The 26,854-nt window shown below is 53.1% G+C and overlaps 1 protein-coding gene and 1 long non-coding RNA gene across 2 annotated transcripts; one reads left to right on the top strand and one right to left on the bottom strand.

The window, feature by feature from the left end:
- Positions 1-731: 731 nt before the first annotated feature.
- On the top strand, positions 732-11,299 carry LOC119086727. The gene is made up of 3 exons (XR_005090072.1): positions 732-905; positions 10,506-10,725; positions 10,993-11,299. It is a non-coding gene; the product is annotated as an uncharacterized LOC119086727 (long non-coding RNA).
- Positions 4,368-25,521, bottom strand: Taf8 (TATA-box binding protein associated factor 8). The gene is made up of 9 exons (XM_028887223.2): positions 25,417-25,521; positions 23,861-24,017; positions 22,360-22,458; positions 21,966-22,028; positions 20,462-20,586; positions 13,735-13,882; positions 12,964-13,106; positions 10,475-10,614; positions 4,368-6,263 (listed from the first exon to the last, which is right to left on the bottom strand). Exons 1-9 carry the CDS (start codon positions 25,453-25,455, stop codon positions 6,251-6,253), a joined length of 927 nt encoding a protein of 308 aa, XP_028743056.1. The 5' UTR covers positions 25,456-25,521; the 3' UTR covers positions 4,368-6,250.
- Positions 25,522-26,854: the final 1,333 nt, after the last annotated feature.

Genomic DNA, 26,854 nt, shown 5'->3' with positions numbered 1-26,854 from the left:
CTGGCTCTCTGGGGCCAGGGTCCATCCAGCCCCAGTTCCTGTATGGCTAGCTGCCCCCCTACCCTGCCATGAATCATAATTGGCAAATGCCAAACTGTGTGGAACTGACTGAGAGAAATAGTGTTTCTCATACTCCCTCTAACTGGAATGTCCCAGGCCTTCCCACCATCCCCTGCCTACCCATCCCTCTGAACAGCAGCCCAAGCCCTTGTCAGGTGGTACCATCCCTGACGCCCCCACCCTCCAGGTGCACACACACTCCTGCCTCTGACCAAGAGTGTGCCTGTGTGTGCTGCTGCTCCCTTTCCACAAAGATGGATTCATTTTGTGTCTGCTCGTCTAGAACATTCTTTTCGGGCCATTTTTTTAAAAATGCAGCTCTGCCGGGCAGTGGTGGTGCATGCCTTTAATCCCAGCATTCGGGAGGCAGAGGCAGGCGGATCTCTGTGAGTTTGAGGCCAGCCTGGTCTATAAAGCGAGTTCCAGGAAAGGCGCAAAGCTACACAGAGAAACCCTGTCTTGAAAAACCAAAAAAAAAAAAAAAAAAAAAAAAAGGTGCAGCTCCAGCAGCAGCTCCTGCCACCCTACTCTGTGGAGAGTGCTGCCTTGATCTGCCCTGCCAAGGAGGTGGCCACTCATAAGGCCTGCATCACCAGGATCCTGAAAGCCGTGGGGTGGAGGCCAGGACCGTCATTTCTCTGGTTGGCCCCTCCCCGCGGCCCGCCCTGCTGGCTCCCTCCCGGTGTTACTAGCCCAGACTTTGCACACTACCCCTTGTGGCTCTTAGTTTTCGTGTCCCCCAATCCTCCATTTACCCAGCACCTTGAACAGTCCTGCTTCCCTTCCAAGGCTCGCCACCTGACTGACGCTCCGCGAGTGTTTTGAGCTGTCCATCCTCAGACACTGTAAGTGCCGGGAAGGCAGAGACCTGGGTCCACTCTGTGCTGTTTGCCAGACTACCCGTATGGTCACCCGTGAAGCTCACTGGCTGTGTGTCACATGAGCGACTGGAGATGGGAAGGGTGAAGTGGGGAGAAACTGGGGGACTGGAAGGAGAGGCAAAGGGCAGGAGTGAACTGCACACCCGGAAGATGAGTAAAGGGGTAGGAAGCCCTCCCTCCCCTCCACAACTTCCGACGGTCTTAGTTTTGTTTTGTTATCCTGTGTGGTGTATCATTGTGAATGAATTCCCTGGAGGCAGGAACTCTGTCTGTCCTGTTCAGCACAGAATCCTCAGGGCTGGCACAGTGCCTGGCATGCACGAGAGGCTCCAGATCTGTTTGCTAAATCAATGGAGGACGATGACCCACAAGAGCACAGAACTGTCAGGGGACCTCGTTGGCACTTGGGGCAGTTTGGACTCCGGGTGGAAGGTCTCTGAGAGGATTTGCAGTCTTACTGCAGGGGCAAGAATGGGGGATGAAGGCTGGGGAAGCTCAGGGAGCCCCCAACATTTGGGGGAGCAGCAGCATCTGGTGAGGGAGGCAGAGTGCTCTCTAGATGAAAATGAACGCCGGGCGGTGGTGGCGCACGCCTTTAATCCCAGCACTCGGGAGGCAGAGCCAGGCGGATCTCTGTGAGTTCGAGGCCAGCCTGGGCTACCAAGTGAGCTCCAGGAAAGGCGCAAAACTACACAGAGAAACCCTGTCTCAAAAAACCAAAAAAAAAAAAAAAAAAAAAAAAAAGGAAAAAAAAAAAAAAAGAAAATGAACAAAAAGACCCTGCTGTGGTCTGTGCAGAGGACTTGGAAATGAGTCCATGCTGCCCAGGCTGCACCCTGCCCCAAAGTCAGAACACCTGGAAGGCAGAAGCAGGGGGATCTCTGTGAGTCTGAGGTTAGCCTGCTCTACATAGAGTTCCAGGCCAGCCAGGACAGGACTACATAGAGAGACCCTATCTTAAAAAAAAAAAAAAAGGATGACCAGATGGCTGGGTACAGGGAACACTACAAACAGCCAGATGCTGAGGCCAGCTGGGAGGTACTGGTTGGAGGTGGAGGAGCAGAGAATTATGCCCACCGTCAGAGAGAGCACTTCCAGGACCCTCCCTGGCTGGACAGGCTCCTAGAAAAAGGCATCCAAGAAAGGAAGACCACATTGTTGATCAAGGACAGGTGGGGGCGACAGAGAGCAAAGAAACAGTGTCCAAGAGGGGACCCAGAAAGAATTAAAAAAAAAAAAAAAACAGTATCAAAGAGGGGACCCAGAAGGGAAAATGTGTCCAAGAGGGGACCCAGAAGGGAAACAGTATCAAAGAGGGGACCCAGAAGGCAGAGAAACAGTGGCCAAGAGGGCATGGCCACTTACTGGTCGAATACCAGGCAGAGGCTGTGGACTGACCCAGGAGCCCGAAGGGCACCCAGCAGTGGGTGTCTCGGTTTGGCTGTAAAAGTGACAGTGTCCCATCAGGTGCTCATCATTGTTCTGTAGCTTGCTGTCTGTCCCAACAAGACTTTCCTGAGCACACCCTGAAGCTCATTCGTGACAGGTTCTCCACTGCCCACAAGCCCAGCTCCTCTCTGAGGTGAAAAGTCCCTCCATTTTTACCTAGGCCCAGATCCACTCTGCTAACGCCGCACATCCTTACTTCCTTCACAACTAAGCAACCCCATGTGTGGGGTGCTGCAGCTTCTGGGTTTCGCTCTTAGAAGAAAGATCCAAGTTCCCCAACCTCTTTACACCTCCCTCTTCCCAGGAACGCATATGCACCCAAGACATGGCTTCTGCCTCCCATCCTGTGACTGCAACCAGAGCCCCAGAGCATGAAGGAACCAGGATTCGGGGGAGCCGTAACACGCACAGTCCAGTCACTGTGCTAGCTGCACCTTTCATGGAAAGCAGATGTTTCATTTCTGTGTGGAGGGTGTGTGTATGTGACGGTTGTACATCTGTGATTGTGTGGAGGGCGCGCGCGCACGCACACACACACACACACACAAGTCATGTTTAAGGACAGGGTCTACATCTTCCAGAACAACCTGCCAGGCCAGGGCCATGTCCAATTTCTCTTCCCACCCGTGAGCCAAACAGTGTGTGGATGTGGAATGGAATCGCTGAGTACATGGCAGTGACCAGTGCATTAGAGGGACAGAATCACCAACCACTGGGAGGCAAGAGTGTCTAAGGAAAACCGCATGGACTCTGAGCAGAAGGCCTGGGTACCACTGCAGATACTGAGCAGGTCAGGCCTCTGTGACCTTTGCTTTCGGGTACATTGTGAGGGTTCCTGAGTTGGTGTTGGTATGCGTGAAAGAGAACTGTGGCTAGCTAGAGCATTAGCCTCTATTGAGATGGGAGTGTAGTTCAGTGGAAGGGGACTTGTCTAGCATGCACAGGGCCCCCAGAGTACATCTCACACACACACACACACACACACACACACACACACACACACACACACACAATGTGGAAAAAACAATAATTAGAACTGAATGAATATCTTGACTTCAAGCCCTGGAGGCCAACCAGGGCTGCCAGTGAGACCGTGTCCCCAAAAGCAGTGGGTAGACAGCTGGAGATGCCGCAGGGTTAAGAGTGATGATGCTCTTCTGGAGACCCTTGGATGGGTTCCCAGTGTCTATGCTTGGCAGCTCACAATTTCTTTTTTGGTTTTCCCAGATTGGATTTCTTGAGATAGGATTTCTCTGTGTAGCCCTGGCTGTTCTGGAGCTCACTCTGTAGACCAGGCTGGCTTAGAACTCAGAGATCCACGGGCCTGTCTCCCGGGTGCAGGGATTAAAAGTGTGCACCACCACCCAGCTCACGATTTCTTATAACTCCAACTCCTAAAGACCCAGTGCCCTCTCTTAGACTCCAAGGGAACCTGCTGTTTGATTCTAGCATTTAGGAGGCAGAGGCAGGTGGATCTCTGTGAGTTCGAGGCCAGCCTGGTCTACAGAGTGAGGTCTAGGACAGTCAGGGCTGTTACACCAAGAAACCCCGTCTCAAAAACAAAACAAAACCAACCAACCAACCAAACCCCACTGCAGATGTCTAGGGTGCGGTTCAGAGGCAGAATGTGCACACAGGTGCTCACAAACTAAGCACAAAGCCAGCTGTGTCCTAGCACCTGCATAAAACAACAAAAAAATCTCAGCAAAGAACAGGAAAAATCAGGGGAAACAGAACAGTGACAACATGCTAGTGTTGAAGCTGAGTGAGGAATCGCTTTTTCCCTATAGAGTTTTCATTTCCTGAGTGAGGACTCTTCACATACTTCCTAATTGGGGATGGCTGAAGCAAGAGAATTGCCAGATTCAAGGTGTGCCTGAGCTACAGAGTGAGTTCAAGGCCAACCTGAACATCTTAGTGAGACCCTATCTCAAAACTGAAAGTTTAAAAAAAAAAAAAGCTAATCTTACATCCAGGAAAGCTGTGTACAGTATTTATTTGCCTACCATTTGAAAGGCTCTAGGTTCAATTCATTTACAAAAATTTTATTAGGAATTTTAATACAGGCTTTTCATAAATCACATTTATTTTTCCCTCTAGGAAGACTCTCCCAGCTTATAAAAATAGAAATATATAGATATACATTGAGAATTATGTCTGTCCCCGTCCCAGCACCTCTTCTAGAGAAACCACAGCGGTGCAGTTCTGAGATCAGGGGCAGCGGCAGCAGCCGCCCTCCCACTCCCGCTCCCAGCACATGCTCCACGGGTGTCCACTTCAGACCTCGATAATGGTGCCCAAGTACAGACATCTGACCAGAGCGTCAGAACAGCAAGGTGTGAGACCTCCTGTCTGACCTGGGGACTGCGTTTCAACTGACTGGGTCATGAGTTGCCGAGTGTACCACAAGCCCTCCGCACCCACACAGACAGTCTTCCTGTTCTGACCTGGAAGTCTGAGTCTCCATGAGAACACTCCTGTCTGGTCCAGAGCCAAGGAAGCTCACTTTATCACCATTCCTAGCCCTTCCTTCAGTTCCAGACAGAGCTGTTTTCCTCCAGGCAGGGACCGAAGATTTCAGAGAGCAGCAAGGAGGCGGAACCTCCCGGCCTGATTACCAGAAGCCAGGCATGGTGTCTCACACCTTTGACCACAGCACGAGGCGGGAGAAGCACTGAGCCTGGGATACAGGGACTTCTGGGATAGCCTGGGCTACAGAGCGAGATCCCGTCTCAAAAACACACACAGGGCAGGGTGAGAGTGAAAAAGAGGATGAGGAGAAGCCAGCCGCAGCAGCCAAGGTGGAATATGGAGAGAAAAATGAAACCCTGGTCCAGCATTCCAGTCCACGAACGACTGATCCTCTTTATGTCCATGTCCATGTCCCCGCCACTCCTCCTTGGGTTTGGTTTTTCAGTTCCTCTTTTCAAAACCAGCCAAGATACCAACTTGCCCAGTGTCTTCATCTTCCTTGAGGCACGTTTCATGATTAGTGGGCAAAGGGAGGGATGGCGTCTTCTCTCCAGGGAGGTGGAGACGGGCGGATGCAGACTTGCTTCCAGACAATGCGTGGATGCGGCAGGACCCTCAGCAGACCCCTCCAGCGAGTGGGAATGTGGCTTTCCACCGCCACTTAGGTTTCTCAGCCACGCCTAGCCCTCCAAACAAGTCCCACCCCCACCGACTGAGCCCTCTTCCTGGTGCTTAAAACCCATGGCTCCTCTCCGAGTCCTGGGAGAACTAGCCATATTCCAGGCTCTGGCCAGACCGTCCTTCCCAGAAGAGTGTCCGAGGCACCGTCCCAAGGGAATGCCCCTCACTGCTGTCAGCTCTAATCAAATGCTGGCCAGAGACTCCAGGCTGCTCTGGTGGCTGCTGTCGTCTCTATTAGCCCAGGGACCCCCAGCTCCTGCCAGCCCCAGATCAGAGCTGCAGTGCGGGCCTGACATGATGAGGGACACCACGTCACTCTCCGTCAGCTCAGCAGGATCTGGAGGCCCAGGAGCAGAGAGATTGAGGTTCTGGGCTGGTAAATCAATGCCATGATTCTTTGGGGTCAAGGAGGGGATCCGGGTGGCCTGGAAGATACACTTGGCAGTCTTCCCGGCAGGGCACAGGGCAGCGGACCCTCTTCTTCCTACCGCCTTCCCTGGCCCTCCAGGTTTCAAAGGAATCAAGTCCTGTGATTAATCAAGGAAGTCACCCGGCCTATTTGCAAAACAGGTTATCTTCATAGAAGGCTGCTACTAGAATGATCCAGCCTGGGCACGGCCAAAAAGACCTCACCGTCGTCTTCTCTCTGATCTCACGCCCCCAGGAAAGCGGTGTCCTCCCCCTTACAGGGCAGTCTCCGTCTCAGCTCACGAGAGGGACCTAGAAAGAAGAAGAACCAGAGAGCCTGCCACGGGGCCCCCCATGCTCTCCTAGGGGAGGGCAGCTCTAGGCCTCAGGGTTGCCCTGGCTGCAGGACAGGGCAGCAGGTGCACGTGGGAGCCCAGGAGGAGGGGCCGAGGAGGAGGAGGGGGAGGAGGAGGGGCCGAGGAGGAGGAGGGGCCAGGGAGGAGGAGGGGCCGAGGAGGAGGAGGGCAGGGAGGAGGGGAGGGGAGGAGGGGCCGAGGAGGAGGAGGGGCCGAGGAGGAGGGGGCGGGAGGAGGGGCCGAGGAGGAGGGGCTGAGGAGGAGGGGCCGAGGAGGAGGGGCCGAGGAGGAGGGGCCGGGGGGGAGGGGAGGGGGAGGAGGGCCGAGGAGGAGGAGGGGCGGGGGAGGAGGGGCCGAGGAGGAGGGCCGAGGAGGAGGAGGAGCCAGGAGGGGAGGAGCCCAGGAGGAGGAGGGCCGAGGGGAGGAGGGGGGGGGGAGGGGCCGAGGAGGAGGGGCCGAGGAGGAGGAGGAGCCCAGGAGGAGGGGCCGAGGAGGAGGAGGAGCCCAGGAGGAGGGGCCGAGGAGGAGGAGGCCGAGGAGGAGGAGGAGCCCAGGAGGAGGAGGGGCCGGGGAGGAGGGGCCGAGGAGGAGGAGGAGCCCAGGAGGAGGCGGGCGAGGAGGAGGGGCCGAGGAGGAGGAGGAGCCCAGGAGGAGGGGCGGAGGAGGAGGAGGCCCAGGAGGAGGAGGGGCCGAGGAGGAGGAGGGGGCCGGAGGAGGAGGGGCCGGGGAGGAGGGCCGAGGAGGAGGAGGAGCCCAGGAGGAGGAGGGGCCGAGGAGGAGGAGGGGCCGGGGAGGAGGGGCCGAGGAGGAGGGGCCGAGGAGGAGGAGGAGCCCAGGAGGAGGGGCCGAGGAGGGAGGAGCCCAGGAGGAGGAGGGGGCCGAGGAGGAGGAGGAGGGGCCGAGGAGGAGGAGGAGCCCAGGAGGAGAGGGCCGAGGAGGAGGAGGGGCCGAGGAGGAGGGGCGAGGAGGAGGAGTGGCCGGGGAGGAGGAGCCCAGGAGGAGGGGGCCGAGGAGGAGGAGGGGCCGAGGAGGAGGAGGAGCCCAGGAGGAGGAGGGGCCGAGGAGGAGGAGCCCAGGAGGAGGGGCCGAGGAGGAGGAGGGGCCGAGGAGGAGGAGGCCAGGAGGAGGAGGGCCCGAGGAGGAGGAGGAGCCCAGGAGGAGGAGGAGCCCAGGAGGAGAGGAGCCCAGGAGGAGGAGGGGACCGAGGAGGAGGAGGAGCCCAGGAGGAGGAGGAGCCCAGGAGGAGGAGGGGCCGAGGAGAGAGAGGAGCCCAGGAGGAGGAGGGGCCGAGGAGGAGGAGGGCCGAGGAGGAGGAGGGGCCGGGGAGGAGGGCCGAGGAGGAGGAGGAGCCAGGAGGAGGAGGGAGGGGCCGAGAGGAGGAGGAGAGGGCCGAGGAGGAGGAGGAGCCCAGGAGGAGGAGGGGCCGAGGAGGAGGAGGGGCCGAGGAGGAGGAGGAGCCGGAGGAGGAGGGCGAGGAGGAGGAGGGGCCGAGGAGGAGGAGGAGCCCAGGAGGAGGGCCGAGGAGGAGGGGCCGAGGAGGAGGAGGGGCGAGGAGGGGGGGAGGAGGAGGAGCCCAGGAGGAGGAGGGGCCGGAGGAGGGGGAGGAGGAGGAGCCAGGAGGAGGGGCCGAGGAGGAGGAGGGGCCGAGGAGGAGGAGGAGCCCAGGAGGAGGGGCCGAGGAGGAGGAGGGGCCGAGGAGGAGGAGGGCCAGGAGGAGGAGGGGCCGAGGAGGAGAGGAGCCCAGGAGGAGGGGCGAGGAGGAGGAGGCCAGGAGGAGGGGCGAGGAGGAGGAGGGGCCGAGGAGGAGGAGGGCCGAGGAGGAGGAGGAGCCAGGAGGAGGAGAGCCCAGGAGGAGGAGGGGCGAGGAGGAGGAGGAGCCCAGGAGGAGGAGGAGCCCAGGAGGAGGAGGGGCCGAGGAGGAGGAGGAGCCCAGGAGGAGGAGGGGCCGAGGAGGAGGGGCCGAGGAGGAGGAGGAGCCAGGAGGAGGAGGGCCGAGGAGGAGGGGCCGAGGAGGAGGCGGGGCGAGGAGGAGGAGGAGCCCAGGAGGAGGAGGGGCCGAGGAGGAGGAGCCGGGAGGAGGAGGGCCGAGGAGGAGGAGGGGCGAGGAGGAGGAGGAGCCCAGGAGGAGGAGGGCCGAGAGGAGGAGGGGCCGAGGAGGAGGAGGGGCCGAGGAGGAGAGGGGCGAGGAGGAGGAGTGGCCGGGAGGAGGAGGGGCCGAGGAGGAGGAGGGGGCGAGGAGGAGCCGAAGAGAGGAGGGGGCCGAGGAGGAGGCGGGCCGAGGAGGAGGGGGCCGAGGAGGAGGGGGCCGAGGAGGAGAGGGGCCGAGGAGGAGGAGGGGCCGAGGAGGAGGGCCGAGGAGGAGGAGGGGCGAGGACCGAAGAGGAGGAGGAGGAGCCGGGGAGGAGGCGGGCCGAGGAGGAGGAGGGCCGAGGAGGAGGAGGGGCGAGGAGGAGGAGCCGAGGAGGAGGAGGGGCCGAGGAGGAGGAGGGCCGAGGAGCCGAAGAGGAGGAGGAGCCGAGGAGGAGGCGGGGCCGAGGAGGAGGAGGAGCCGGAGAGGAGGAGGAGCCGAGGAGGAGGCGGGGCCGAGGAGGAGGAGGGGCCGAGGAGGAGGAGGGGCCGAGGAGGAGGGGGCCGAGGAGGAGGGGGCCGAGGAGGAGGAGGGGCCGAGGAGGAGGAGCGAGGAGGAGGGCCGAGGAGCCGAAGAGGAGGAGGAGGAGCCGGGGAGGAGGCGGGGCCGAGGAGGAGGAGGGGCCGAGGAGGAGGAGGGGCGAGGAGGAGGAGCCGAGGAGGAGGAGGGCCGAGGAGGAGGAGGGGCCGAGGAGCGAAGGGGAGGAGGAGGAGCCGAGGAGGAGGCGAGGGGCCGAGGAGAGGAGGAGGAGCGAGGAAGCGAGGAGGAGCCGAGGAGGGGGGGGGGCGAGGAGGAGGCGGGGCGAGGAGGCAGGAGGGAGCCGAGGAGGAGGAGGGGCCGAGGAGGAGGCGAGGGGCCGAGAGAGGAGGAGGAGGAGCCGAGGAGGAGGAGGGGCCGAGGAGGAGGAGGGGCCGAGGAGGAGGAGGGGCCGAGGAGGAGGAGGGGCCGAGGAGGAGGAGGGGCCGAGGAGGAGGGGAGGAGGAGAGGAGGGAGGAGGGCCGAGAGGAGAGGAGGAGGGCCGAGGAGGAGGAGGAGGGCCGAGGAGAGGAGGAGAGGAGCCGAGGAGGAGGAGGGGCCGAGGAGGAGGAGGAGAAGAGGCCGAGGAGGAGGAGGGGCGAGGAGGAGGAGGGGCGAGGAGGAGGAGGGGCGAAGAGGAGGAGGGGCCGAGGAGGAGGAGGGGCGAGGAAGACCGAAGAGGAGGAGGAGCCGAGGAGGAGGAGGGCCGAGGAGGAGCGGGGCCGAGGAGGAGGAGGGGCCGAAGAGGAGGAGGGGCCGAGGAGGAGGAGGGGCCGAGGAGCCGAAGAGGAGGAGGAGGGGCCGAGGAGGAGGAGGGGTCGGGAAGGAGGAGCCGGGAGGAGGGGCCGAGAAGGAGGAGGGCCGAGGAGGAGGAGGGGCGAGGAGGAGGAGGGGTCGGGAAGGAGGAGCCGGGGAGGAGGAGGGCCGAGGAGGAGGAGGGGCCGAGGAGGAGGAGGGGCCGAGGAGGAGAGGAGGAGGAGGAGGGGCCGAGGAGGAGGAGGGGCGAGGAGGAGGAGGGGCCGAGGAGGAGGAGGGGCCGAGGAAGAGGAGGAGGGGCGAGGAGGAGGAGGGGCCGAAGAGGAGGAGGGGCCGAGGAGGAGGAGGGGCGAGGAGCCGAAGAGGAGGAGGAGGGCCGAGGAGGAGGAGGGGTCGGGAAGGAGGAGCCGGGGAGGAGGAGGGGCGAGGAGGAGGGGGCGAGGAGGAGGAGGGGTCGGGAAGGAGGAGCCGGGGAGGAGGAGGGAGGAGGAGGAGCCGAGGAGGAGGAGGAGCCGGGGAGGAGAGCTGAGGAGGAGGAAGGGCCGAAGAGGAGGAGGCGGGCCGAGGAGGAGGAGACGGGGAGGAGGCGGGGCCGAGGAGGAGGAGACGGGGAGGAGGCGGGGCCGAGGAGGAGGAGACGGGGAGGAGGAGGGGCCGAGGAGGAGGAGGGGCCGGGGAGGAGGAGGGGCCGGGGAGGAGGGGCTCGCCAAGCTCACACCACCGCTGAGCCTATTCCTACCAGGAGCAAACCAGTGACTCCAACTCACTTCTTCCTGCGGATCTTGGGCTTCTTCACAGGCCGCAGATAGGGGTTATCGATGATGCTCTCCTCTCCGTTCCGGCTGCCAGACAAGGAGGAGTTCTGCTGCAGGACAGATGCGTTCTCCTTCTCAGCTCCGGAATCCTCCTTTGAGCAAAAGCCGAGACAAAGCAGAGCACCAGTTGCCGAGGAAAGAGACTGTGCCCACAGCGGGAACCACCTCTGGTGTCTCTTTCCTGAGCAGTGCTGACTCTAAAGGTGAGATGAGATACTCCAGGGGCCTCAGCCTCTTGGGGGGTGGGCGGGGCAGGAAGTAAAGGAGACCTAGGAGTGAGGGCTAGAGTTAATATAATGCTGCCAGGAAGAAGCCCGACCAACGGGATGGAAAAAGGAAGTGGCCGTGGGTACCCTGGAGTAAGAGACACAGGATCAAAACAAATCGGAGCACAGGGCAGCTCTCCTAGGCCCAAACTAAGTCCTAACACATTTCTCCAAAATCTCTCGTTTCTGGCACTTGGAACAAAGGACCAATAACCATACTCCAGCATATTCCAGAACCTTCGGCAATCCTGAAATGAAGCTCAGCAAGGCGAAGCAGAGTCCCCGGATACCCACACTTACATACTGTCAGTGATGCCTGTGACCTGTCAATTGGTCTCTTCATTAATTTTTAGCAAAGTTTGAATCTGGACCAATGTTTAGTGTGTGTGTGTGTGTGTGTGTGTGTGTGTGTGTGTGTGTGTATTCGGCGTGAATTTAAATTTAGAAAGTGACCTGGATACATGGATAGTTGATTTTCCTTATTAATATTTATACTCTCCTTTAGTTTCCATATTCTTTTATTAAGTGTATTTTTGTACTTCTTTCTATTTTATTTTATTTTACAATACTATTCAGTTCTACATATCAGCCACAGATTCCCTTGTTCTCTCCCTTCCTGCCCCCCTCCCCTTCCCCCCAGCCCACCCCCCATTCCCATCTATTTTTGTACTTCTTTAAAGTAAGCAGTGGCTGCAGGGTCAGGGCATGAAATAACCACACCCCAAACCTGGCCTGGCCACTCACTCAGGCCTAGCGATCGGACGCTGGCCTGGCAGCGCCCCCTAGTGACACACCAAGGAGGTGCGGAGAGTCCTCTTCTCCAGTGGGAGGTGTAGAGGCCGCCTCAGACCCCAGCCAGCGGCGGCTGCTGTCACTGGGATACTGTGACCAGATGGCACAAAGTGAACAGCAGATTCCTCTCAAGGGACAGTCGGCCTGGGTGCAGACACCAGCCTCGGGCTTGCTGGGCCTGAAGACTCTGGATGACTTCTAGGTTTTACTGCACACCCACACGATCTCCTTAAGTCTGTTCTCCCCAAAAAAGTCATTGTCCTGCAGAGTTCACGCGCTTGACTCCTCCCACACTAAACCCAATGAATGGACCCACAGCCACCAGGTTCCTCTTCAAAACGGCTGCCACGGACACTGTGCTCACGTGGGGCCAGGTGTGGGGGTCTGTGTGGACACCGGCTCCCGGCCTGCCTGAGTTCTTTAGGGCACAACAGAGCATCACCTACCGCTCCCTCCATCTACCATTCCTCCACACCCAGACCCCAACATTACTTCTAGGCCACTTAAATTGTGCCTTCAACATGTCCTCAGATAACAGTGAGCGACATGAAGGGCTGAAACGTTGGCTCTAGGTCCCACAGAGTAGGATGCTGGGCAGCTTATGGAAACGCTACTTTCTGGTCCCCTCCAGGCACAGGCAGCTTTGAGACAGGAAGTAAAGCATCCAATTGACTCCAATGTTGACAGAAAAAATGAGGGGTTTGTCACGAGCTCCTTGGGCCACTTGGCCAAGGAACCCTGTCGTCCCCTCAGCACCAGCTCTAACCCCACCTGCTGGCTGACAGCTTCCTGTAAGCATCCCGTAGGAACGTCACACTCCACGTGCCTCGGCTGTCCTCGGGTGTCCCACCCCAGTCCTCCCCTTGTGGTGACAACACCACCCTCCTTCAGGCGCCGAGCCTGTGAGTTCTGCAACCACACTTGGATGGCGGGGTGGCTGTTCAGCCTGAAGCAGCAGAGGGTAGCACAGGTTAGCTCGCTCTACCTCAGGCTGGCCTTGCCGGTGCTATGCCACTGAGTGCCAACCCCACCCCGAGACACATTCAGGCACTGGTCTCTTCAGTCTCTCCTCAAATGTCACTTTCTAATCCTCCCCTTCCACAGCTCCTTGGCAATCCTCTTCAGCTCCCTGAGGGTGGGCTGTGTCTGCCCTGCCTTCTAGTTTCCCAGCACCCGGACAGTATCTGGACTCACAGTGCTCACCAGTATCTGCCGAATGAGTGACTTTCTCAGGATGGAGATTGGTCGGTCACACAGGCCTATCAGGCAGCTTCTGACAGACAGCCAGAGACCCAGGGAAGGTGCGGTTCAGCTCCCAGGGGTAGCCTAGTGTAGGATAGGCTGTTTGGGGTACTATGAGGCAGGCAGAAGGGGAGAACCTACCGTGCTGATGTGAAGAGCGAGGTTCTCTGTGTCTGTCTGCTCGTCCTGCTCTGAGGAGTCTGTCTCCTCCATCTGCTGGATCTCCAGCTCAGAGGGAAGCAAGGCTGTGAGGTAGGGGATGGTGAAGGGTCTGGCAGCAATCACTGGAAGTGGAAAGAGACACGACTCTGTTGAGCAGCCAGAAGGAGCCGGCAGGAATGCCGCCCAGTTACCATGACCTTGAGCTAGTCCATTTCCCTCTCCGACAAGCCGCCATGTTGTGCAAAGGCCTAGACAGAAGGACTGCTAACTCAGGTCTGGCGTGTGAGAACGGTCAGCACCTGGTGCCCGCCCTTCGGCCACATGACTGCAGAGCAGACACACAGCAGACGCCGAGTGGAAGCGAGCTGAAGGAACAGACGGATCTCCCCACTCACCTCTGCATAACCTGAGCCGAGTGACTCGGGCAAGAAAGCCTGAATGAGCTGTGACCCAAGAAAGGACACTGATAGGCAACCAGCTGCAGACGCCAGTGTCCCTCCTCCCACCTGGGCCACCATTCCACAGGAGACTGCTGCCCAGGCGGGCTCAGCCACCAGTGAGGTAACCTAAACTCACTGCCCTGAGCAGCCTTGCTGTTTGGGCTTGGGGGAAGGAGCCAGAGGTCTGAAGAATAAACTGCACTAGAGACAAACAGGAAGGCTTGCTCCTCTCTCCCCACCACATCACAGAGAGAAAGGAAAGATGGTGTGATCATCTCCAACAAGACAGGCTCCCAGGGGCGACTCTCACAGGGGAAAGTGCTGACGTCATCCTTGAAAAGACTCTGGGTCTCGCCCGTCTTGGCCATGAAGCGGGTGAGCGCTCGCTCCACGTCTCGCCTCTGGGATGCAGCCTTCTCCCGCAGGACCTGGTAGTCAGACACCGGCTCCCGGTACGTCTAGAACAACAGAGACCAGGCTGAGCCGGGCCGCCTGCAGCTCTCCTCAGGCCCCTGCGGCAGCTGTGGCCTCTGAGAAGGACCTGCTCACTAACTAACGTCAGAGTGAAGCCATGTGAAGAGCGGCACATGAAGAGAGAAGACAGTCTCAGCACACACACACTCATCAGGAAAAACGCCAACGTCTAGTACATAGCTAGCCTTGGGTACCAGACACACAGCCCCCAGGGGCCCTGGGAGGGAGTGCTGGCCCATGCATGCACATGTGCATGCCGTACCATCCTGCTGTGTCCAAACCACCCTCTCCACACAGACACATGGTCCAAAGGTCCCTCGAGAATTACAGACTACTAGCCGTGGTAGCACACGGCTTTTATCTCATCACCTGGGAGGCAGATGTAGACAGATCTCATGAGGTCAAGGCCAGCCTGGTCTAAGGGGGAGGGAGGGAAGGAAGAAGAGAAGGAGGGAGGGAGGGAGGAGGTTCAGGAGGGAAAACGAAATACAGACTGAGGGGAAGACGGCTATGCAGATAACAGTGCTCACCCAGCCTGACCGCCTGGGCTCCATCCTCAGGACCCACGTGGTTCAAAGGGGAATGGACTCCCTCACATTCTCCACTGATCCCACACATCCCTGCACCACACACACACTGAGGAATGCCTACCCACACAGATAAATGAAATAAACAGAATTTATTTCAAAAAGGAAAGAAAGGGGCTGGAGAGATGGCTCAGAGATTGAGAGCACTGGCTGTTCTTCCAGAGGTCCTGAGTTCTATTCCCAGCAACCACGTGGTGACTCACAACCATCTATAATGAGATCTGATGCCCTCTTCTGGCATACAGGCAGAACACCGTATACATAATAAATAAATCTTAAAAAAAGGAAAGAAAAACAGACTGAAGCTGATACTCTAAGCTTGGGATCCAGTAAGAATGAGAGAAGACCGTCAAAATACTTTAAACTATAAGGGCAGAGATGACATTTTAACACTGACCAAAACAGCAGATTTTTTCCTTTGTAAAGATTTTTCAAGGGCTGGAGAGTTGGTTCAGTGGTTAAAAGCACTTTAGTTCTTGCAAAGACCTGGGTTCAGTTCCCAGCACCCACATGGAGGCTCTTTGCTTCCTCAGGCACCAGGCATGCATGTGGTACACATACATGCAGGCAAAAACCTCACATACACAAAATAAATCTAAAACAATAAAATAAAAGATTTTTCAAAGACCCCTCCCCCCAACCCCCACCCCCTGCCCTGCCAATCTTCTAGGACCAGAATTACAAACATGTGTCACACCCCACCCCACACCCCCCCCAACCGCCCCAGTGGTTGTTTTTATGATGTATTTTACTGTGTGTACAGTAGGGGGTGTGCACATGCTTGTGCAGGTGCCTGAGGGGGTCAGAGACATCAGATCTCCTAGAGCTCGAGTTACAGACGGTTGTGGGCACCCACTGCGGGTGCCAGGAGCCACAATCAGGTCCTATGGAAGAACAACATGTGCTCTTAACCCCTGAGCCACCTCTCTCCCGTCCCACAGAGTTTTATTTACTGTTGTGACAGTCAACTGAACTGTGTCATCTACAGACTTCCTACCAATACTTAAACATACGAACACAATTTCCTGACATGTCTAAAATCATCCTAAAATGAAAACCAGATTTTGAATATGCTTGTTAAAAACATTGAGATGTGGAGTTGGGGATTTAGCTCAGTGGTAGAGCACTTGCCTAGTGAGCGCAAGGACCTGGGTTCAATCCTCAGCTCCAAAAAAAAACAAAAACAAAAACCATTAAAATGCAGAATCTGGGCACAATGGTACATACCTATAATGCCAGCACTTGGGAGACAAGAGGCAGGATGATGGCTACAAGTTCAAGGCCAGCCTGACCTATGGAGGGAGTTTTAAGTCAGCTTGGTCTATAGTGAGTTTCAGGCCAGTCAGGGTTACAAAGTGACACCTGACTAAAAATAAAACAAAAATGTTATAGTTATTTCAATGACATTTGACATTCAAGAACGTTTATTTGTATCTATTTCATGTGTGTATGTGTGCTGGAGTGCAACTTCTACAGGCTAGGCCAAGGGTGTTGCCACTGAGCTACAACCCTAGGCCCCAGCTTTGAAATTTGATTTTATTTACTTATGCATGGGTGGAGGGGGGAGAGAAGAGAGAAAGGATTGCTCACACCGGAGGGGGGGGGGAAGTCCTGTAAACAAGAATGAAGAATGTCCTGGAACTAGTCACCCATGGCTGTCAACTGTTCAACACAGGGGCTAGGAATTGACCCGGGTCCTATGAAAGAACAGCAAGCACTCTTAAATGCCGAGCCATCTCTCCAGTCCTGTTTTTGTTTTAGTTTTTTGGTTTTTTTTTTTTTTTTTTTTTTTGGTTTTTCGAGACAGCGTTTCTCTGTGTAGCTTTGCGCCTTTCCTGGAACTCACTTGGTAGCCCAGGCTGGCCTTGAACTCACAGAGATCCACCTGCCTCTGCCTCCCGAGTGCTGGGATTAAAGGCGTGCGCCACCACCGCCCTGCTTTTTTGGTTTTTTTTTGAGACAGGGCCTCGCTATATAGCCCTGGTCTGTCCTGGGACTCACAGAGATCCATCTGCCTCTGCCTCCCAAGTGCTGTGATTAAAGGTGTACACCACCACACCTGGCCACATCTTTCAGATATAACTTTTTCAACTAGAGAACCATTAAAGAATTTAAAGTAGCCAAGTGGTGATGGCACACACCTTTAATCCCAGCACTCACACCTTTAATCCCAGCACTCGGGGAAGACAGAGACAGAAGGATCTCTGTGAGTTCAGAGGATCAGAGTGAGTTCCGAGACAGCCAAGGCTGTTACACAGAAAAACCCTGTCTCAAAGAAAAAGAAAAAAAAGAATTAAAGTAAACTGATCTAAAGATTGAGCTTGCAATTTAATATCCTACACCAAGATTTCAGAGAGAAACAGCACAGGCCATAAGAGAAGGTCACCGGTTTCAGAACTTCTAATAAGGGTGAGGTTACCTTTTAATGTACACTATCTGCAGTAGATTAAGTGATGCTATTCACATAAACAAGCATTTTGATGCAGGTCTAATGATGCACACTTGTAATCTCAGCATCGAGGAGACAGACGCAGGAGGACCTGGAGTCTGAAGTCATCTTTAACTCCAACGTGAGCTGTTTGAGACTCTGTCTCAAACAACCAACACTAAAAGGTGCTTCTTACATTATCTTTATTGTCAGGATCCATTCACACGCTATATAAAAGAGGGATGAACGGGCTGGAGAGATGGCTCAGAGGTTAAGAGCACTGACTGCTCTTCCAGAGGTCCTGAGTTCAATTCCCAGCAACCACATGGTGGCTCACAACCATCCGTAATGAGATCTGGCGCCCTCCTCTGTATACATAATAAATAAATCTTTAAAAAAAAAAAAAAAAAAAAAAAAGAGGGATGAACACTATGGACTGAACTGTGTTCCCATAAAAATGTTGAGATAGCGTGAACTCCTACCTACTGGCATCTCCCTCCAATGGATTTATTTGGCAACAGAGTCACCAGAGACGGTATCAATTAGGAAGAAGTCATGAAGTAAGGACAAATGGGGTCCTCAGGGGAAAACAAAGTATTTTAAACTGCAGAGACAGAGCCGGGTGGTGGTGGCGCACGCCTTTAATCCCAGCACTTGGGAGGCAGAGCCAGGCGGATCTCTGTGAGTTCAAGGCTAGCCTGGTCTCCAAAGTGAGTTCCAGGAAAGGCGCAAAGCTACACAGAGAAACCCTGTCTCGAAAAACAAAAACAAAAACAAAACCAAAGCATGTGGTGGTATTGTGTTCCCCAAAATATTGTGTACCTTAATAAACTAGTTAGGCAGTGATAGCACACGCCTTTAATCCTAGCATTCCAGAGGCAGAAATCCATCTGGGATCTCTGTGAGTTCAAGGCCACATTGGAAACAGCCAGGGCATGGTGACTCACGCCTTTAATCCTAGGGAGTGATGGTAGAAAGCAGAAAGGTATATAAGGCTTGAGGACCAGAAATTAGAGGCATTTGGCTGGTTAAGCATGTGGCTGATTAAGCATTCAGGCTTTTAAGCAGCAGTTCAGCTGAGAGCTATTGGGATGAGGACACAGAAGCTTCCAGTCTGAGGAAACAGGACCAGCTGAGGAATTGGCAAGGTGAGATAGCTGTGGCTTGTTCTCTCTCTCTGATCTACCAGCATTGACCCCGATAACTGGCCTCCGGTTTGATTTTATTAATAAGTACTTTTAAGATTCCTGCTACATCTGGCGCCCAACGTTCATGTTAACAAATTCATGAAAAAGCTGTTTGCCTGTGGCCTTGTGAGCCCCAGCTCAGGCCCACGTTACACTCAGCCAGTTGTGGTGGTGCATGCCGGTAGGATTTGCTGAAGGAGACAGAGGCCGGCCTAGGAGGCTTGGGAGAAGCTTTGGCCCGGAATGAACCACAAACAGTGGTGGAACCATGGAAGCAGTGGCTACTGCTCCACATTGCCAGCTCCTTCTCATCGTGTTGGTGACTGCGGTGATGCTGCTACCTGGAACAAAGGGTTTACTGCTGCTGGTTCAGAGAAGAATTGCTAGGACCATCGTGTTACAAGAAAGCATCGGCAAAGGTCAGTTTGGAAAATTTTGGCAAGACAAATTTTGGTGGGGAGAAATTGTTGTGAAGATTTTCTGTTCTAAGGAAGAATGTTCATGGTTCCGAGAGACAGACATTTATCAGACTGTGATTGCTCCAAACCACAGAGGAGGCACACAAAAAAAAAAGTCTGCCTGGAACCATGACCACACCTAACAGCAACTTTGAAATCTTCAAAAGGACTATGGTAAAGCCATTAAGCTGAAAGATCTGCTTTGTACTACAAACTGCTTAGGACAATTTTGAGATGGCTAGCTGAGATGATCCAGCCTGACAGACTACTTGAACAAGGACTTGAAACAAGCCCTGAACTTTCCTTTTATGCAGAGACTGGACAAATGATACAGGACTTGACAATTAACCCAAAATTTTTCTTTTCAAGATTCCCTAAAGATATCTTCACCCCTAGAAAGCAAAAAGAAAAAGAGAATAAGCTATGAGATAGATCATTGAATCTACTCTGAGAAAAAAGGTAAAGAAATAATAGGATAAATAGGTAGATCATTGAATCTACACTGAAGAAAAAGGGGAAGATATAAAAATGACAAAAGGTAGACTACTGAATGTATTATGAAAAGAAAAAAGAGAATATGGATATGATAAGATAAAAAGGGAGATTATGGAATCTACTTTTAAAAAGGAACTACTTGTTTTAAATAAGATAAGTAATGAAAATTTTTTGGTCTGAGTTTATCAGATGTTACTGGACTGGACATTGTTAATATATATAATGGAGGTTTTATCTGAATCTGTCAAATGTTAATGGACTAGACATCATTAATGTAATTTTTGTCTGTATATATTGTATATACTTATTAGATAGTTTTTCTTGTATTAGTTATAAGCTTTCTTTAATTTTAGACAAAAAGAGAGGAGATGTGGTGGTATTGTGTTCCCTAAAATATCGTGTACCTTAATAAACTTATCTGGGGTCAGAGAACAGAAAAGCCACTAGTTAGGCAGTGATAGCACACGCCTTTAATCCTAGCATTCCAGAGGCAGAAATCCATCTGGGATCTCTATGAGTTCAAGGCCACATTGGAAACAGCCAGGCATGGTGACTCACGCCTTTAATCCCAGAAAGCCAGCCTTTAATCCTAGGGAGTGATGGTAGAAAGCAGAAAGATATATAAGGAGTGAGGACGAGAAACTAGAAGCATTTGGCTGGTTAAGCATGTGGCTGGTTAAGCATGTGGCTGATTAAGCATTCAGGCTTTTAAGCAGCAGTTCAGCTGAGAGCTATTGGGATGAGGACACAGAAGCTTCCAGTCTGAGGAAACAGGACGAGCTGAGGAACTGGCAAGGTGAGATAGCTGTGGCTTGTTCTCTCTCTCTGATCTACCAGCATTGACCCCGGTAACTGGCCTCGGGCTTGATTTTATTAATAAGTACTTTTAAGATTCCTGCTACAAAAGCAAAACAAAACAAAACAAAAAAACCCTACAGAGACTGGAAGGTTGGAGGACACACCTGTAAACCAAGAAGTGCTGGAGAAATGTGGGCACACTCTCAGCTAGGGTGAGGTGAACTCGGACTCCCTCACAGGGAGTCCTGCTAACCCCTGAATTTTCAACTTCTGGCCCCTAGCCTGTGAAATAAGACCTTTCTATTGCTCTAAGTCACTACTTTGTAGCACTTTATCATAGCAGCCCCAGGACACTAGAGAGCCCGCAGTCCAGGGCAAGGGCTGGATCCATTCCTTCCCTGAAGCCTGTCTCTTAGAGACAGCATCTCACTCTGTAGCCCAGGTTGGCCGCAAGCTGACAGCAACCCTTCCGCCTCAGCCTTCCAAGTGCTGGGATTACGAGACTCCTCTCTAGGGGAAATCATGGTGAGAAGTGACTGGCACTGGCACTTGCGACCTTTCATCAGCTGCCTCGACATCACTCACAGCCCCGGGAGGCTCCACCACTCACCGGCGTTTTGATGTAGGTGTGGGGATCCGGAAATTCAGGAAAGTGGCTAGGGATGTGTGGTGGGTGGGGTCTGTTCTGCCCCGCGGTAAGGGCCTTGGGTGCCACTGGCTGATTGGTCACAGGAGCTGCAACAGAGTCACAAAGGTCACTTCTCCACCCCTGCATTCAACAGACAATAGTCCCTGTTCAGTCCCCGCTCTCCCCACTGGACCATGATTAAGCATCTTGTATTTCTATTGTTAAAAGGCCCTCCATAACCTTTTCAGATCAGCACACAATGCCCTGCCTTGCCAGGCAATCTTGCTTGATATTTCCATCTGTGATAATCTGCCTGTAAGCCCCTTGCATCAACAGGAGAGAGAGAGGCTTTCCCAGAGCCACTACATAAAAGAGCACGCTGAAGTTCAGTAAGGGCGTTAAAGGACTGTTGGCTGCCTTTCCGGAGACCGTGAGGGCACCAGGAGCCGCGCTAAGTGAGCACATGCTCAGCACGCAGGAGGCCCTGCGGTCCAATCCTCAGCACACACACACTGTTCAGAGACCCCAAATAACAAATCCTGAGCTGGGCAACTATGGGCTTAACTCTAAGAGGGAAGAAAGTGGCACTCTGCACTGCTTCTCTCCAATGCAGGAGGCAAGATGGTTCAGCGGGGGAAGATTCTGGCCACCAAGCCAACCTCCAGGACCCACAGGGTGGAGGAAGAAAGCCTCTGACAGCCACATGCACACCATGACATGTGCGTGCACACCCACGATAAATAGATACAATCTCTAAAAAGACGCCTATGCAAAAAAGTAACTTTAAGAAACAAATACAGCAAGTTCCCCCAAGTCGTAAAGACTAAAGCAGTTACTCCTTATTTAGCTTAAGGGACTCATTTCTCTAAAGCAGAATTTAACTTTTTACATAAAGGGATACATGATACATGTTTTTGACTTCCTTTGTTCTCTTGATTTTTGAGCCAGAGTCCTGTCTGTGTAGTGTAGCTCAGGCTAGCCTGGACCTCATTATGCATCCTTGGTGCACTGGAACTCTGGAGCACCCCCTCACCCCCTCAGGAGTGCTGGAATTACAAGTGTAGCCACCAAACAGTGGCAGTTCGGGTTATACAAGCCACAAAACTCTGCCTTTGTAACATGAACTTGATCACAGATATGTGAATACAGCTGCATGCCAATGTAAGTTTATTTACAAAGGAAGCAGTGGACCACATCTGTCCACAGACCATAGTTTGCCAACCCTAATCTAAAGAAGCAAGCACTTCACAGTCTTCAGGGCTGAAGTACGAGAGCAGCAGCTCAGACGTGGTTTAGCTGCGTGGTGGTGAGTGAGCATCACGTCCTAATCCCACTGCCCAGGTAAGATCAGGCTGTGGGTAGCTAACCCACCCTGGAGACTGGAAGGGGGGAGTCTGCGACAAGGAAACAGCTGCCACTCTGGTGGATGCCTGCCCTAGTCTCCAACTTGAGTACTTACTAAGCACCCGGGTTCAAAGCCACTTACGTGCAGTGATGACCATCCTCTGAGACCGTTTTGCATAAGCTGGAAGAGCGTCCACACTGAAGCCTAGGGACAAGAGAGCCAGTCACCGCCTGGGCCACTGGATACCGAACACGAAAGGGAAGTTCGTACTGTGGAAAGGGAGCTTAAGCTCCCAACTTAGCCACTATTCAGCCCCTCAAAAGAAGCTCCAGTAGAGCCCCCCAACAAGGACTTAGAGGGTCTCTGAGATGAGTTCAAAGGGTCCCTTCCTCTTCACTTTCTAAACTAAAAGCAAATCAAGGAAACCCTGAGGGAATTCATGAACACCCAACACACCCCCACCTCTAGGCTTCCCTCCCCCCTAGTGATCCTAACACAGAGCTGAGAAGGCACTAGATGCTGGAGATGCACTCACCCATTTCAACCAGTGTGACCACGATATCTGACAGTGTGGGCTGGGTCCTGGCTGTGTGCTCGCAGTAAGACTTGGCACTTCTCCCGATTTCTGAGATGTCTACAAGGGGCAAAGGCCACAGTTCCTCCAGAGTTCAACACAGAATTAGCTACCAGGTGGGCCACCAGTTCTATATACACCCAATGACCACAGGCACTTGTGTACGCTCACAAATTCACAACAATCCGAAGGTGGGAAAGACTCTATCCACTGACAAATGGATGGATAAACCAACTGGGACATACACATAAAACGGAGAACTCCTGATATTCCTGCCTCCACCTGCCAAGGGCTAGGATTATATGTGTGCCCACCCTATCCAATCCTACAAGAGAGTGTGTACTCAGCCCTCAAAAGGAATGAAATTCTTCAAAAGGAATGAAATCTATAACATGGACAAACTTTGAAACATTATATTAAATAAAAGCCAGGCACAAAATGACAAATAGTTTTAGATTCCATTTATCTGAAGTACAGAAAAAGCAAATAAAAAGCAAAATCAAAGCCAGTGAAAGGCTCGATGGTAGAGGTGCTTACTGCTGGTGACCTGGGACTCACATGGAAGAAGGAGCAAACTGATTCCCACAAGTTATCCTATGACTTCCATATGTGTGCTATGGCATGCAGAGAGTCCCTACCACACACACAAATGAGTAAATAAGAGTAATTTTTAAAAGGATGTGATCTATATATACATGTGGTGGTTTGAAAGAAAACGGCTCCCAGAAGGAGTGGGACTATTAGGTGTGACTTTGCTAGAGTGGGTGTGGCCTTGTTGGAGGAAGTGTGTCACTGTGGGGGCAGGCTTTGCAGTCTCCTATGCTCTAACTACTTCCCGGTGTCACAGTCCACTTCCTGTTGCCTACATTATCTAGATGTAGCCAGCAACATCTTGTCTGCCTGCACGTCGTCATGCTCCCCGCCATGATGATAATGGACTGAACCTCTGAAACTGTAACCCACCTCAATTAAATGTTTTCTTTATAAGAGTTGCTATGGTCATGGTGTCTCTCCACAGCAACAGAAACCCTAACTAAGACAATACACACACACACACACACACACACACACACACACACACACACACACACACACATATATACACACATAAAGAAAAGGCAATTCAAAGACAAAAACTAGACAGAAGTTCTTGGGGCTGGGGAGAAGACAGAAGAGAGTTTTGTTCAAGGGTACAAGGTTTCTGGGCATGGATAACACTGAGGACTGCACAGCACTGTGAGTGTGCACCTACTGTCACTGCAAATCATTAAAATGACAATGTTGCTACATATCTCTTACCACACACACAAACATCAAAACAAACGGTCTTAGTCTACAATAAACAATTTGTGTTTCTTCTGTCTGAAGGTGAGCCTCAGCCTTTCAAGAAAAAGGGGACAGTATCTAAGATGGAGTTTCTGAAGCTCCATAAACGGGAAGGTCTGTGTTTCTTGGTACTCACAGCTCTGCAGCATCTCTGTCAATGTTTCCACAGATGCTTTCTCAGCGCTCTCAAATCCTGCCTCTGTCAGCAAGGAGCTCACAACCACTTGCAGAGTCCTCCTCCTGGCCAGATGGTAGTTATCAGCAGGGTTAGTGGACTGTTTACTTCCTGATCTCTGGGAATCAGAAGCCCAGAAAGAGGAGACTTTTAACCACTAGGCAAGGATGAATGAAACCAGAGTTCATACAGCATCAATGGCAAACAGAAATCTCACTGCGCAGTTCACTGAGGCTGGCCTAATGCTAAATATGCAGCCTAGGATGATATTGCAATCCTCTAACTTCCACCTCCCAAGCATATAAACTACAAGTGTGTACCAACTTTTGCCTGGATAGCAAAGATTGTCTTTTGCTAAATATTTATCAGTGTTTAATACTTAGACTTACAGATCTCACCAAATGAGTAGTAACTGAGCACCCAAATCCAGAGACTTCCAATAGAATAAACGCTACTTGCTTAAAATTTTTTTTTTTTACTTGTAGATGTGTGTGTTGTGTGTGTATGTGTATGTTAATATGAGTGCCAGTGCTCCGGGAAGCCTGGAGAGGACATCGGATTCCATTAAACTGGAGTCACAGGTGGTTGTGAACGGACCCACTGAACTCGGGTGTTCTGGAATAGCAACAGCAGGCCATCACCACTGAGCCATCTCTCCAGTCCCTTCACTTTTTTTTTTTTTTTTTTTTTTTTTTTTTTTTTGGTTTTTCGAGACAGGGTTTCTCTGTGTAGCTTTGCGCCTTTTCCTGGAACTCACTTTGGAGACCAGGCTGGCCTCGAACTCACAGAGATCCGCCTGGCTCTGCCTCCCAAGTGCTGGGATAAAAGGTGTGCGCCACCACCGCCCGGCCAGTCCCTTCACTTCTTTCTGGAGCAAATTATCAGAATATATACACGAGCCGGGCAGTGGTGGCGCACACCTTTAATCCCAGCACTTGGGAAGCAGAGGCAGGTGGATCTCTGTGTGTTCAAGGCCAGCCTGGTCTACTGAGCGAGTCCGAGGGCAGCCAGGGTTACACAGAGAAACCCTGTCTCGGAAAAAGAAAAGAAGAATATATACACGAATTGTGGGATTAGACGAATAAATACTGTCTCTTGTTCCATCTCCACACCACTTCATTAACAAGGAAAATTAAAACAGTAACAACGCCGGACGCAGAGGAGGGCTGAAGTAACCTCAAAGGAAGACAAGGAAGGTAAATATTTTGAAAAGGAACTCCCTTCCAACTTCGGCTGACCAGTAAGAGGATGAAAACAGCCTCTTCAGGCCAATCAGAAGGTGTTCCGGGTTCCTACCCTCGGCAGGGAACGAGCCAATCAAGTCTCCGGTGCACCCAATTTAGGAGGCCGCCTCCAAGTCCCAAGCAGCGGGGCATGGATTTGGCCAGAAACATTTTCCAACCATCGGATCTCAGAGTGGGCTTGGGTTTCTCGGTCCGAGATTGTAGCCCAAACCATGGAAAAGATCCAGAAGACCCAATCTCTCTCGGCTTTACGCCGCGCCTCCCCATCCTTACCGTTCCGGAGCCACCAGGCCCGGCCGCCGTGTCGGCCATCTTGCTCTCGCGTAGTGCGCGTGAGCGCGGGGCACGATGGGACTTGTAGTTGTGGGGTGGGGAGGTGGCGAAGGGCGGGGCTGGCGGAAAAACTACGAAATGTGTGTAGGGGTTTGGGTGGGATAGGTCGAAAGACCCCAGCTCCTGTGACTTTGGGTGAGCCAAGCTTTCTTGGGCCTTTCAGCGGCTGTGGCAATGGCTCTGGAAAACACTCAGTGGGTTGTACCGAGTTCAAAGCCAGCCTTCTATAATCCTAGCACTTGGAGGCTGAGCCGGAGGATTGGGACTACATAAGGAGACCTTCCCTGTAAGAAAATAAACAAATAAAAGTAAAAACAAAGCTGTTGATATGAAATAATTTCTCAGAAAGAATACACTTAAGAATGCAATTTTGTGGGCTGGAGAGATGGCTCAGCAGCTAAGAGCACTGGCTGTTCTTACAAAGGACCTGTGGGTTCAATTCCCAGCACCCACATGGCAGCCTACAACTACCTCCAGGGCACCTGACACACTCACACAGACATACATGCAGGCAAAATACCAATGTACATAAAATAAGAATAAACAAACCATCAAAAAATGCACTTTGGGGCTGGAGAGATGGCTCAATGGTTAAGACTACATACTGCTGTTGGAGAGAATCGGAGTTCAAAAACCTCAGCACCCATGCTGAGTGGCTCACAACTGCCTGTGACTTCAGCTCCAAGGTGATCTGATATCCTTTTCCGGCTTTGGGGGCATTCACATGTTCCTGTTCAAAGACACACACACAAATACAATATTAAAATTAAGTGCTCTTTTTAAAAATGTATGCATTTAAGCGAGCAGTGGTGGTGCACGCCTTTAATCCCAGCACTCGGGAGGCAGAGGCAGGTGGATCTCTGTGAGTCCAAGGTCAGCCTGGTCTACAGAGTGAGTTCCAGGACAGGCTCCAAAGCTACACAGAGAAACTCTGTCTCAAAAAACAAAACAATAACAACAACAAAGTATGGATTTACTTTATGTATATGGCCATTCTGCCTGCAGGTATGTCTGTGAACCATTTGTGTGCCTGGTGCCAGAGAAGGTGAGAAGAGGGCTTTGCATATCCTAGCACTGGAGTTACAGACCTCTGTGAGCTGCCATAGGTGCTGGGAATTGAATCTCTGGAAGAGAACCAGTGTTTTTAACTGCTGCAACATCTCTCCAGTCCTTCAAGGCCCGTTTGAAAAGACTCTAGAGATGGTCTACATTAGCAGGGTTTTCCCAACTTACCTAATTTTCTGCTTTACCTAGCTGGGCTAGCCCAGTTGCAGTGATCTCACTCTCTCAGAGAGGATCTTAGTATTGGTTGTTTTGTGCAAGCCTATGTTTCCTGTAACCCAGGCTAGGCTCAAACTTGCTCTGTAGCTGAGGATGA

The sequence above is a fragment of the Peromyscus leucopus genome, chromosome 16_21 (genome assembly GCF_004664715.2).
Source record: "Peromyscus leucopus breed LL Stock chromosome 16_21, UCI_PerLeu_2.1, whole genome shotgun sequence".
Classification (NCBI taxonomy): Eukaryota; Metazoa; Chordata; class Mammalia; order Rodentia; family Cricetidae; genus Peromyscus; species Peromyscus leucopus.
The sequence above is the reverse complement of the archived record's forward strand: the minus strand, read 5'-3'. Positions and strand labels throughout refer to the sequence as shown.

What these genes read in the sequence shown, in the direction of transcription:
- Taf8 (XM_028887223.2), bottom strand. Translation starts at nt 25,455, where the DNA reads ATGGCCGACACGGCGGCCGGGCCTGGTGGCTCCGGAACG. An exon ending in ACACCTACATCAAAACGCCG is followed by an intron (nt 13,883 to 20,461) that starts GTGAGTGGTGGA and finishes CTGTTGTTCTAG; the next exon opens with ACGTACCGGGAGCCGGTGTC. An exon ending in TGACGTCAGCACTTTCCCCT is followed by an intron (nt 13,107 to 13,734) that starts GTGAGAGTCGCC and finishes TTCCACTTCCAG; the next exon opens with TGATTGCTGCCAGACCCTTC.